The sequence below is a fragment of the Somniosus microcephalus genome, chromosome 33 (assembly GCF_052327205.1).
Source record: "Somniosus microcephalus isolate GS21.2 chromosome 33, FLI_Smic_1.0, whole genome shotgun sequence".
Taxonomy (NCBI): Eukaryota; Metazoa; Chordata; class Chondrichthyes; order Squaliformes; family Somniosidae; genus Somniosus; species Somniosus microcephalus.
The window spans coordinates 27,727,113-27,738,870 of NC_141019.1; the positions used below are offsets into that span (position 1 = coordinate 27,727,113).

Consider the following 11,758-nt stretch of genomic DNA (forward strand, 5'->3'; position numbering starts at 1 on the left):
TAATTTTGACATGCTGGGAAATTAGTTCAAATCCACCAACAAAGATGAAAAAAGAAAATGAATTGAGTTTTGACTATTAAGTGGTTCCTAAAACCCAGTCAGCACAAAGCTAATCACGTGCTGGAACCCATTTCAAGGACATTTGATTAAATGCCAAAGCAGCTCGCTTTAACACTTTATGGTGAGGCCACATTTAGAATATCAGGTGCAGTGTATGGCACCTTATTTTCAAAAGGTCCAAAGGGTTTCAGCGAGTAATGAGTTTTGATAAGCATAAATAAGGAGAAATTGTTTCCACTGGCAGAAGGGTCAGTAACCTGAGGACACAGATTTAAGGTAATTGGCAAACAAGCCTTTTGAAGTGTTGTAATGCAGGAAATGTGGCAGCCAATTTACACACAGCAAGGTCCCACGACTGGCACTCTTTTGTTTGGACCCAACCAAAAAAAACCAAAACAAATTGGACTGTAAATTAACAAAAGTTCAACTAAAACTTAACAAATCAAATTAAAATTGGGTTTTCCGGGTTGATGATGCACTCCAGTCCCCGCGGCGCCCACCGGTCGCGGAAATACTCAAGCGTGCCGGCAGACACCGCGTGCTCCATCTCCCGGGCCACCCGGGCGTGAACATGGCCGCGGAAGAGAGGCAGGCAATCCGGCCGGACGACCCCCTCGACCGCCCGCTGCCTGGACCAATTGATGGTCCCACGGTGGCATAGTGGTTAGCACTGTTGCCTCACAGCGCCAGGGACCCGGGTTCGAATCCGGCCTCGGGTGACTGTCTGTGTGGAGTTTGCACATTCTCCCCGTGTTTGCGTGGGTTTCCTCCGGGTGCTCTGGTTTCCTCCCACAGTCCAAAGATGTGCGGGTTAGGTTGATTTGGCTATGATAAAATTGACCCTTAGTGTTAGGGGGATTAAATACGTGGGGTTACGGGGATAGGGTGGGATATGTGTTGGTGTAGGGGTTACGGGGATCGGGTGGGATATGTGTTGGTGCAGGCTCGATGGGCCGAAATGGCCTCTATCTGCACTGTGAGGTTTCTGTGATTCTGTGACTGACAATGTGATAATGACCATATCATCTGTTTTTCGTGATGTTGATTGAGGGATAAATGTTGACCAGGATACGGGGGATAAACCCCCCCTGCTCTTCTTCGAAATAGTGGCCGTGGGATTTTTTACGTTCACCTGAGAGGGCAGACGGGGCCTCGGTTTAATGTCTCATCCGAAAGACGGCACCTCCGACAGTGCAGCACTCCCTCAGTACTACACGTGAAGTGTCAGCCTAGATTTATGTGCTCAAATCTCATAAACAGGACTTGAACCCACAACTTTCTGACCAACTGAGCCACGGCAGGTGTAGAAATACGATGGATGGATAAAGAAATAAGTAGTTTCCTCGTCACAAGTTGCAGCCGTTTGCAGGAGGTGAAGGGAATAAAAGTCAGAGCAGGAATGCCCTTAATATTCACCAGTGGAGCTGGGCGGTGCTTCCTGGTCAGAAGGGGGAGGTGCAGAGACTGTCGGGATCGTGGAGGACTCCAGTTTCACTCCGACGCCTTGCGGGGATTAGGTTGTGATCCAGGTGTGTGCGGGTTGACTCCATTCACTAATTCGGTCTGCGGGTCACAATGAGCAAAGCCGCGCTCCTTTTTCTGATTCTTGTCTCGTTGAACGGAACCTTCAGTCAGGGTGAAAACGTGCAAGAACTTAAAGTGGAAGTCTTGGTGAGCAGATTTCTTTTCAAACCGTCTTTTTGGGAGCTTTTACTTTCAACAACAACATTGTGAGTTGACAACTGTAAAGAAACACGCCGCCTGTCTGTATTTCTCTTGATTTCCAAATTGTTTTTTTTTAAAAAACAGCTGAAACCAGAGGGATGTCCCGAGCTGTCGGCAGTTGGAGACACTCTTCACATCCACTACACTGTAAGAAACACCGCAACTCTCCGCAAAATTTCCTTTTTTTTTACAAATTCTTGTGTAACCTGTAAATTCAAAGTGTTTTAATATTTGCATTTGAAATAAGAAACATGGGAATGTTGCACGTGTGGAGGCGGTGGGCTGATGGGGCTCTGGCTGCAATAACACGTCAGCAATAATGTTCCCGAACCAGCAGATATTCCCCCGTCAATGCCCAGGTAAAGTATTAAGTGCATTTCCAATTGGAAACTAACCGTCATTCAACCAGATGTCGGAGCAGGAAAAGTTTTTAACACCATGATCAGAAAACTAGAGGAAGTGACAACTGGACACGTCAGTGAGTGAACCTCGCACATTATCTGATCAGTTCCTACTGTACGTCAACCTTAAATTAATTCATCTAAATCCGGCACCTAATGCAATATTCCATCTACATTTAGTGGCAGCAAACTAAGAACGTTTAATTTGTTTTTGCCTTTTTTAATTCTGAAACTCTTTGTAGCTAAATCTCTGCTTCTGCAACCCCCAAATTATTTATATCTGGGATTCTCATTTTACATCAATGACTTGGGTTCAGAAGTTCAATGCAAAGTGGCCAAATTTACTGATGACACCAAACTTGGGAGGGGCAGTGGACCAGAGGAGGCAGCTCAGAAATGACAGTGAGTTGGATAAAATAAGTATGTGGGCAGCTCAACTTAATATAGACTAGTGCAAAGTGCTGCACATAGGATGGAAAAATAAGTGAGGTATGTACTCAATGAATTGTGTAGAAACAGCTAAGCATGAAGTTTGAGAGAGATCTAGGAGACTTAGACTCCATGCTCAACATGTTCAACCAGTGCAACAAAGCCAATAGGACGTTTCCTACATTATAACAGTGACTACACCTCAAAAAAGTACTTCATTGGCTGTAAAGCGCTTTGGGACGTCCTGAGGTTGTGAAAGGCGCAAGTCTTTCTTTTACATGGCCTTCCTTTTACATGGCCTTTTACAGTGAAATACAACTCGGTGGAAGTCATTACACCAGATCTCTGCCTATTGTAGTGCCTGTCCCATTTTCTGCCGTTATTTCCTGCAGCCGCCTTAAATTGGCAGAAACTAAATTTAAATATTCATTTATGAGCGGGGTTGTCTTGCACACCATTACCCTCAGTTGTGCCACACTAGACCTCAGATGTATATCATACCCCTGTGAAATGGGTGTCGTAGGTTGCTGGCCGCAGTAAGTATACGGGTCATGAAAAGGGCACAGTACTATTAAGTGTATGTCAGTCATTTCTTAACTGTGTTTCTTTTTCCTTTTTTTCCTGTTGTATATTTAATATCACTTTAAATGTCCTGTCAATTCCATTATTATCGACACTCTCTGGTATAAAATTAGTGGTAAATGCTGGTAATATCCTAAAAAAGTGAGTGAGTTATTGGGAATACTGAATTGATTTCTTGTAGAATATTGACTGTGGGTTAGATTGGGGCTATTGATGATGCTGGCAATCACTGTGTGTTGGGTTATTAGAGATATTGGGAGGCTACCCAGTGTGGCAGTGAGAGATAACTGAATGTGGGATACTGTTGGATACTGATTGTAGTATTGCTGAATGGTGGACATAACTGTGTGGCTTGTTATGGGTGTGAACGCCAGAGAATTGATGTGCTTTCTTTTCCTACTGTTTCTCAGGGTAAACTGGAAGATGGGACCTTGTTTGATAATTCCTTAATCCGGGATCCTTTGGTGGTAGAACTGGGCAAAAAACAGGTTATTCCAGGTAAAATGTGACATATTCTGCAGCTGGAATGAAACCGTGTGGAAGAATTGTTTCCTAAGCACAATTACAAAGATTGATCCAACAATGAGGCGATTACTTGCCCTCTTTCGATACTATAAATTTGACTCTCGCTAAAGTAATAATGTTGACTTCAGTCCATATACAAAAATCTTCACTGAGATGCGATTGAGATCAGGAGACACATTTTGATTCAGGTATTTTAATACAGTTCCAATTCAGAAACTGTTAGTGTAAGTGTATTGAAAAAGAAATTGAATCTGACTTTATTTCTGTTGGTAGGTTTGGAACAGGGTCTGCTTGACATGTGTGTCGGGTAAGTCGATGTGACTGCATCAGTAATGTTATTTTATAAGTACTATTTGAAGTAAAATGCTGTTAATGTTAATTGGTTTTAAGTTCCAAGATGTTACTAATAATCTGCATCTGGTTAAGATTTTTTTTCAGTTTTCTCACCTCTTCTGTCGAGTCCTTTTGCTGGGGTGTGGTCCCATAGGCACCACCAACCCTCCAGTAGTTCACTCGATCCTGTACAGTTCGTGTCTGAGGGTAGGTTTACGTCGAGCCTTTACTGTGGGTGACCTCACAGTTAAGCTCAATTCTGACCATGTCCAACTTCCCTACCTGCTCACTCTCTCCAGCTGAGATCTCTGGATAGAGAGCAAGAGAAGGAATCCTGGCTGATTGATTTTCCTCCCCCTCAAACCCAGGAACAATGATCCCCCCGCCCCCACCCCCAATGGAATTGAATGCCCCAAACTCTCTGTATAATATGTTGAAAGTCTTGCGTATAGTGCGCAATTTCTGTAAGTGTCACACTTCCTGTCAGACTTTTCCCTAGCATGCTTCATTAATAACACCCCTATTATAAAAGCATGCTTTCTGGCTCACCAAGAGCAATGCCATAGGAGATCTGCTAGTTTGATTTTTTTTTTAAGTGGAAACTGGAGTAAGTTAAGGATGTGATACATCGTGGCATTGATATAATCCTGATACCTGACAGCAACTCGGCCCTCAATGTGTCGCTGCTCAAACCATCCAGAGCGCACATTATCCTGTAATACATGTTGTATATTGTGCAAAAATGTGGAACTTAATTACAATACTGCTGTAGCAGACATGGTGTAGTGATTATACATCAATGATCTGCAATGAGTTTAATTATCATACAGTATATATCATACATACGTTCTAAACATCTGGAGTGTCAGCCAGTTGATGACAACTTCACCTGGCACTTGGTGTGTAACTGCCCAAACTATGGGATCCTTGTGTGACGGTCACTGTTTTATTTAATTGTTATATGTCAATTTTCTCTCCTGTCCTGAAGGCGTTTAATCCTTGGTGGAGTTCAGTTCCACAGGCATTGGCTGCCCTCCAGTACCGCGCCCAGCCCAAGTGCCTATTCTTCGTGTGTGAATCTAGACAGTAACAGCAGGCATCCCTGCGGAGCCCCATCCTCATCTGGCATTCTGGCCCACACACTTTCCAGGAACAGTCACCAGTTACGGAAAAGAACCCTGGCTGGTTTTCCCCTCCCTGGCCCAAGCGTGCTGAGGCTAACTCTACCAACCTAGCTGAGACCCATTCAGCACCGACCAGGGATTAAACGGGTGACCTTTGCACGTTGATTAGTAATAAGCTGACTTTACCAACTGAGCCATAGTATTCTAATGGTCGTAAGAAAGGAACGTAGTAACTCCCCCATTAGTAATCTATATACTAACTATCGGATGATTAGCAGATATGTTCTTAACAGAAAGAGTGACCAGAATTATTTTTATTTACAGAGAGAAGAGAAAGTTAACCATTCCATCTAATCTAGCGTATGGGAAACGAGGCTTTCCGCCCTCCATTCCAGGCATGTATCCGGTTCAAACGCCAATCTAGGCTTCATCATACTTTAATTTTGGTCTAAGTAACATTTTTTAAATTAACAGTACTACAGGAATGCTTATCCTGCATTAATATTGTCAGTGGAATAATACTGCAACTATTATTTCAGGTCCTTCATAACTGTGTCTGTGATCTGTCTTTAACTCATGAAAGAAATAGAGGATAGTTTATTAATTTGAGAAACTATGCTGACAGTTGAAAAGAGGAAAAAGGTCAACTATTAGCTGAGGGTAATGGAGGAAGAAGTGATTAGGTGACAACAAGGTAGGGTTTTAAAAACCTGCAGCTTGCAAGGAGGAAGGGAAGACTGGGGGAGGTAAGGTGTTCCTGGAAAGGGTAGGAGACTGAGATGAGTTTTCATTTCAACACAGTGAGGACATTGGGAGAAGGGATAGTGTAGGATGATATAATTGGAACCTAGCAGCAACGTTCCAAGGAGCAATCCGCATCGTAGTACAGAAGACTGCAATTGAGAGAGCGCTTGGAGGCTGGAGGTCAGAGGGAGATCGCCTATGAAACTGCAAGCTTTTTCTGGTGTCCTGTCCAGGAATGTGGGATAGGTGCTAGAAGAGCCTCCCCGATACAGGATACACTTGTTCTTTAAACATTGTTGAGAGGAAAAGTAATGTGTTTGGCTCAAAAGAGAGAACTGAGCTTCTTGGAGACCATGTAGGAGTTCCACTTGAGGTCAAAGGAGATAGTGAGGGCCAGGTGAGTACAGCAATCCATGGTCAAAATAATTAACAAACTGCTTCAGCTTCACTCTGGGTTTACAAACTGCTTCAGCTTCACTCTGGGTTTCTGATGTTGGAACCACTTTGGATTCCTCCTTTGTACTCCATGTAATCCACTGGTATTTAGATGTGGTTTAAGTGCTGCAATATCTTAGATGTGACTGGACATTTAGTTTAGAACTTTGCTTTCTGTATTTCAGGAGATTCTCTGTTGTTATTTGAGACTGAGTTGGTGACTTTAGTGAAATCGACATATTGGAAGAAAATGATGGACAATGTGATCCCAATAGCCTGCCTGCTGCTGGTCCCTGGACTTCTGTGTCTAATAGGCTATTACCTCTATTCAAAGGCAAATGCACCAAAAATCTCCAAACGGAAGCTCAAAGAGGAGAAAAAGGGCAAAGCAAAAAATAAATAAATTTTCTACAAACTTGTTAAATTCTTGTTTGGTTTTATTTTGTAAATGTTTTGGTTTCTTTCACATCATGGGATTATCCTTGGATTCTAGCAATAGCATGTGAATAATCACTTGGTTACAGACAGTTGATCATTACTGCCTTCAAGTAATTATTCACAGGTTCAGCTTTAGGTCAGACACACACTGTTGCTTTAACTGATTGCCCTGCTGTCTGAACATGTAACAAAGGTGAAAGAGATGCAATATAATAGTTAGGTAGGTGTGATAACCAGTGTAACTCTTACTAGCAAAACATGTACCCCATTACACATCTGCTATAAGGGAGGGTGTACTCCTCACGGGCTGGTCGTGGCCACGTCTCAAGCATATCAGATTGTTATTTTAAAACATGCCATCACTCCATTTGATTTTCTTTCATAACATTTGCTCTTCCGCTTGTAATACTTTTTAAAAATTTATGTTGCTGGTATTGCCACGTATCAAGATACATATTGATGAGCATTCAGCTATCTCTAAACTTGTGGGCTGAAGATGATAAATTGTTCAGGAAATGTGGTGTATGAGCACCACACCACCTAAATACCATGTTTTAGTCTCTGTAGCTGGTACATCCCTGAATTAGGCAGAGGCGCGTTGCTGTGTTAAAGCCAATTCTCAAACTTGCAACTGGCAGACAGCACCGCTCACACAACATGAAACAGAGCCTAAAAATGAGTGTGTGAAATGTGCTCATATCCAATTCCTCTCCAATATTTCAATGGAGGAAGTCCCCATCATTTTTCAGGGGTTAAAGCCTCCATTAAAATAATGGGAAGAGGAATTTGCTACAAACACATTAATCGTTGTATAGGCTGAGGTTTCTAAACTCGGTCACTGTGTTCAAGTCAAACATTTAATTGAATCGCGGAATTAAAGATGTAGCCTAGGGTAGTCTCAACCTAGTTCCAAATGGGTGTGAATACTAAATTTAAAAACAGCTCATAATTTAGCACTGAATTGCTAGTCCTACTTGCAGAGTCCACATGACAGCTGGTGTGAGAAATGGAAATTCACACTAGCGGAATCGTGTTCTTTGAGATTACAGTTGAGCAAGGTTGCTGGGGCTGGGTAGAGTGATCTTTATTTTGCACTCACCCATGCTATACTAGAGGCTGAGAGTGCTTGATGCTGAAATATAAACTAGAAAGGCAATTCAGTTCCTCAGCAGTAACATTCTTCACTTTGACCACAAAACTCACTAAAAAAGCGGTAAGCCTACAAGCGGCAAGCTGGTGTCAGTCTGCAGCGAGGCCTGTGTTAGCCTCTCAAGCTGTGTGACAGCACAATTTGGGGAGGGGTGCGAGGATCCTGTAGTGCAGGATAGATTTGTCTCAAGTATTTTCATTATTTCAACTGTGACATCTGTCACATGGAAACGTTGGATTGAAGTTGCTTCAAGCAATCACCATCAACAAAGTTAGTAAACAATAATACAGGGTCTCGGGACAAGGACAGGCAGTCTTGCTGCTTGCGGGCATCACAAGGAAGGTGGAATTATTCTTTTCCTCAATAGAGGCTTGTGAAAATTCCAACAAGGGCTAAATTTAACTCTAGAACAATCAAAACAGGAATTTAGATCTGCAAGCCTCTGATCAGCACGCCTGGAACTGCCCCTCAAACACCCTAATCACCTGCGCGTCACTGAGCTAACCTCATGCAGACGTCCAGGCTTCCCGTTCCGCGCCCCCCCCCCCCGCCTACGTTAAACCATCCCAATAAATATCCAAGCCTATAGTGAGAAAGATTACACAAGTTAAAATTGTACGGCTATACCAGCCCGATACAGGTAAGTGTGTCACTTAGATGTCCACGTTTTGCTGAAGGCGAGGTGATTTTTAAGACAGCTAGCCCAGCTACAGCTGAACATGAAGGTAGTAAAGGCAGAAGGAGTGACTGCTGTTGGTACATCGCCCCAGTTAAAAAGTAATTTGCATTTCTCACCTTTATCTTTAGCCAGATCTGGGCCTTGGTCTCCCACAGTGGTGTCTCTCTGACTTTCGGCTGCCTTAGTAGGGTGGGCACCTCTGTTGCACCATTCGAAAGATTATGAAAGGGTTTGATAGGGTAGACGTAGAGAAGATGCTTCCACTTGCAGACGAAACCAGAACTAGGGGCCTACGGGAGTAACTATGACTCTGGTTTAGTTGCTACGTAGCTAAGGACGTTTTATCTTGTTCCGTCGTCCTTAGTGAGTCGCGCCTCCTCGTGGCCCCACTGGAAACGACAAGTGATTGTCGGCGAAGACGACTTGCGAAAGAACTTGAGACGTTACCAATCTGCGTAGATCGGCGCCTGAACAGGCTTGGACAAACATACTACAAAAAAGCGTTGTAGTCAACCTTCAGGGGTTGAGCCTTGCCAGTTGGGACGGGGCCCAGAGAAACAGTGTCCCCGCGGAGGTGGTGGCAGAACCACACCGCATAAAGTGCATTTACTGCACTACTGCTGAGTCTGTGCCTGAGAGACCAGCAACTACATCCTCATCTACTCAAGCCGATGATGGGGAGAAGAGACTAATGACATTTTTTTACCTGCCCAATTGGCACTACATTCCAATCACCAGAGCCAAGGGAATTGCGAGTCCAATAGAAGAAGACAAGGGAATAGCGGAGGTAGAAGAACCCACCAAGACAACAGGGAAGGGACTCCTACCTAGAATACGCACCCAAACATTTTATAGCCAAGGTTTTTGCGCACTCAAGGGGGCAGATGGAGATCCAGAAAGAGATCTAGATTTGGGTCCCGAGACATTAATAGCCAACATCTACTAGGAAGGGGTAAGGATCGAACCCGTAGATGACCGTAATTGCCAGGCAGAAATAATTATCAACTACCCCATTGATAGCCTTTTTTGCCGCGATTGTAACGAGATATATCAAACCATCAGTCTATTTAGAACCCACCTATGGAAAAAACATAAAATTAAGACCTTTACAACTAAGTGCTCGAAATGTGATAGATCAGGGGAGTATAGATCGATAGCCTGCCATGTAAGGGCAAGACAGTGCCAATATTAGAAGACCTATTCTCGTGCTTGGCCTGTGAGGCTAGGTTTACCACGCAAAGTGGCCTCGGCCAGCATGAAAGGCACCAACATCCGACTCTCAGGAATGAAGCTAGAATTAAAACGCTCATGTCTCAGAAGAGAGGTGGCAGGCGAGATTATGTCTGGACAGAAAAGGAGATAGAGCTCCTACTGGAGCTAGAGAAACAGTTCCAGGGCTGCCGGGACATCAACATAAGAATAAGCAGCATTCTGACAACAAAGACCAACAGACAAATCTCAGACAAGCGTCGAATCCTCAATAGGGCGGTGGCAAAAACAGCAACATTGGCCCCAATAAACCCCGATAGTGTGGAGGAGGAGCCGAGGTCTGTAAGGCCTTGAGGCAGAAGTTGACCCTGACCCAGAACAACAGAGCAGGCAGAAAAGAGTACTGCGTATACCAGGGAGCACCCCAAGACATAGGGAACTTGAGGCCCAGCTCAGTAAAGCTGAAGAACTACTTCGCGCCAAGAAAGGCCAGGATAATAAGGCCCTGAGTTTCGGGTTAATCGAGAGCGTGACTGAGTTCATGCTCGACAAAGGTAAACTCCGGAAGAACATAAGAACAAAATCACCTAAGGTTGTAAGGAAATATGGAAAGGCAGATCAGCTCAAAACTCGGGTGCCAGGAAAAGATGGGCGGCCAAGGCGGCGGAATATAGACGCATGCAGATCCTATACCACAAGGACAGGAAAAGGCTGGCATTTTGCTGGATACGACTTTGTGGACGAGCCACATTAAAACTCGAAATATACACTCGCTCAATGGATCGTACTGACCCAGTGTTTTTAAATAGTTACTATTAAATCCAATCGGGAATTCAGGAGAAACTTCTTTACCCAGAGAGTGGTGAGAATGTGGAACTCGCTACCACAGGGAGTGGTTGAGGCGAATTACATAGATACATTCAAGGGGATGCTAGATAAACACGAGGGAGAAAGGAATAGAAGGATATGTTAATGGGGTGAGATGAAGAGGGGTGGGAGGAGGCTCGTGTGGAGCATAAACACCGGCATGGACCAGTCGGGCAGAATGACCTGTTTCTGTGCTGTAAGTACTTTATAATTCAGTCACCATAAATCAGTGGCCCTAGTATTATGCCCCATGTTGCATAAACACCCCTATTGTTATAAAACATCATATCCTCACGTACACCATGAGAAACAGGTTAGATAAATAATTTGCAACTACTCACCTGCTGAGTTGGACATTAAATAGCTTTGTTAAATTGAGAGGATCAGCAAGATAATTTGGTAGACAATATGTTGCACATTAACACTTTATATTGTTGAATGAATTTGCTTTGCTTCAATAGCTATGTATCTATTTAAACAGAACATTTGACAACTAGTTGGAGTAGTTTTGGATTCATATATTGGCCCAGAAATTCGGGTCTCCACGGGTGAGTACGCATGGTGTACTCACCCGTAGGCCCAATGGAAGTGCCGGTTTTCTGCATGCACTGCGCATGCGCGGGAAACCGGCACTTCCGTTCCCCTGAACGAAGGGGTTCAGAGGTCGAACGCGTGTGCGGGAGAGGCTGCGCATTCGCATCGAACTTCAGTTTTTTTTTAAACAGGTTTTCCCGGGAGGGTAAGTCTGCAGAAGTTAGAAATGTAAAAAGCAGGCGTAAGGCCTGCTTTTTACAAGGTAAGTGGTGAATTAATTAAAATTAAAACATTTTTTCCACAGGTTTATTATTTTTAAATACTTTAAAGCAAGGTAAGTTTATTTTTAGCCCCGTTAGAAAATAAAATTATTTTTTCAAAAATTTAAATTATTGTTTAAAATAGTTATTTCATGTAATTTATAGTTTATTTAAAAAATGTGATTTAAAAAAAAAAAAATTATTTGAAGATTTAGTGCTGTTTTGGGGCCGTAGTATTTATAAGTCTTGACAGCACTTCCTGT

The 11,758-nt window shown here is 43.4% G+C and overlaps 1 protein-coding gene across 7 annotated transcripts in view; it reads left to right on the plus strand.

The window, feature by feature from the left end:
• The window catches only part of fkbp11 (FKBP prolyl isomerase 11), a 30,708-nt gene extending 23,932 nt beyond the window's left edge, over positions 1 to 6,776 (plus strand). For 2 of the 7 annotated variants that reach the window (XM_085972803.1, XM_085972802.1), the window contains 4 exons: positions 1,870 to 1,932; positions 3,996 to 4,029; positions 5,504 to 5,574; positions 6,544 to 6,776. In XM_085972803.1, the coding sequence (XP_085828929.1) occupies positions 1,884 to 1,932; positions 3,996 to 4,029; positions 5,504 to 5,574; positions 6,544 to 6,761 (372 nt within the window). In that variant the 5' untranslated portion in view covers positions 1,870 to 1,883 and the 3' untranslated portion in view covers positions 6,762 to 6,776. Of the gene's footprint in view, positions 1 to 1,024; positions 1,732 to 1,869; positions 1,933 to 3,607; positions 3,911 to 3,995; positions 4,030 to 5,503; positions 5,575 to 6,543 lie in introns of those variants that run through there. The other 5 variants (XM_085972799.1, XM_085972797.1, XM_085972798.1 and 2 more) reach the window with 5 other exon arrangements.
• The last annotated feature ends 4,982 nt before the right edge of the window (positions 6,777 to 11,758 follow it).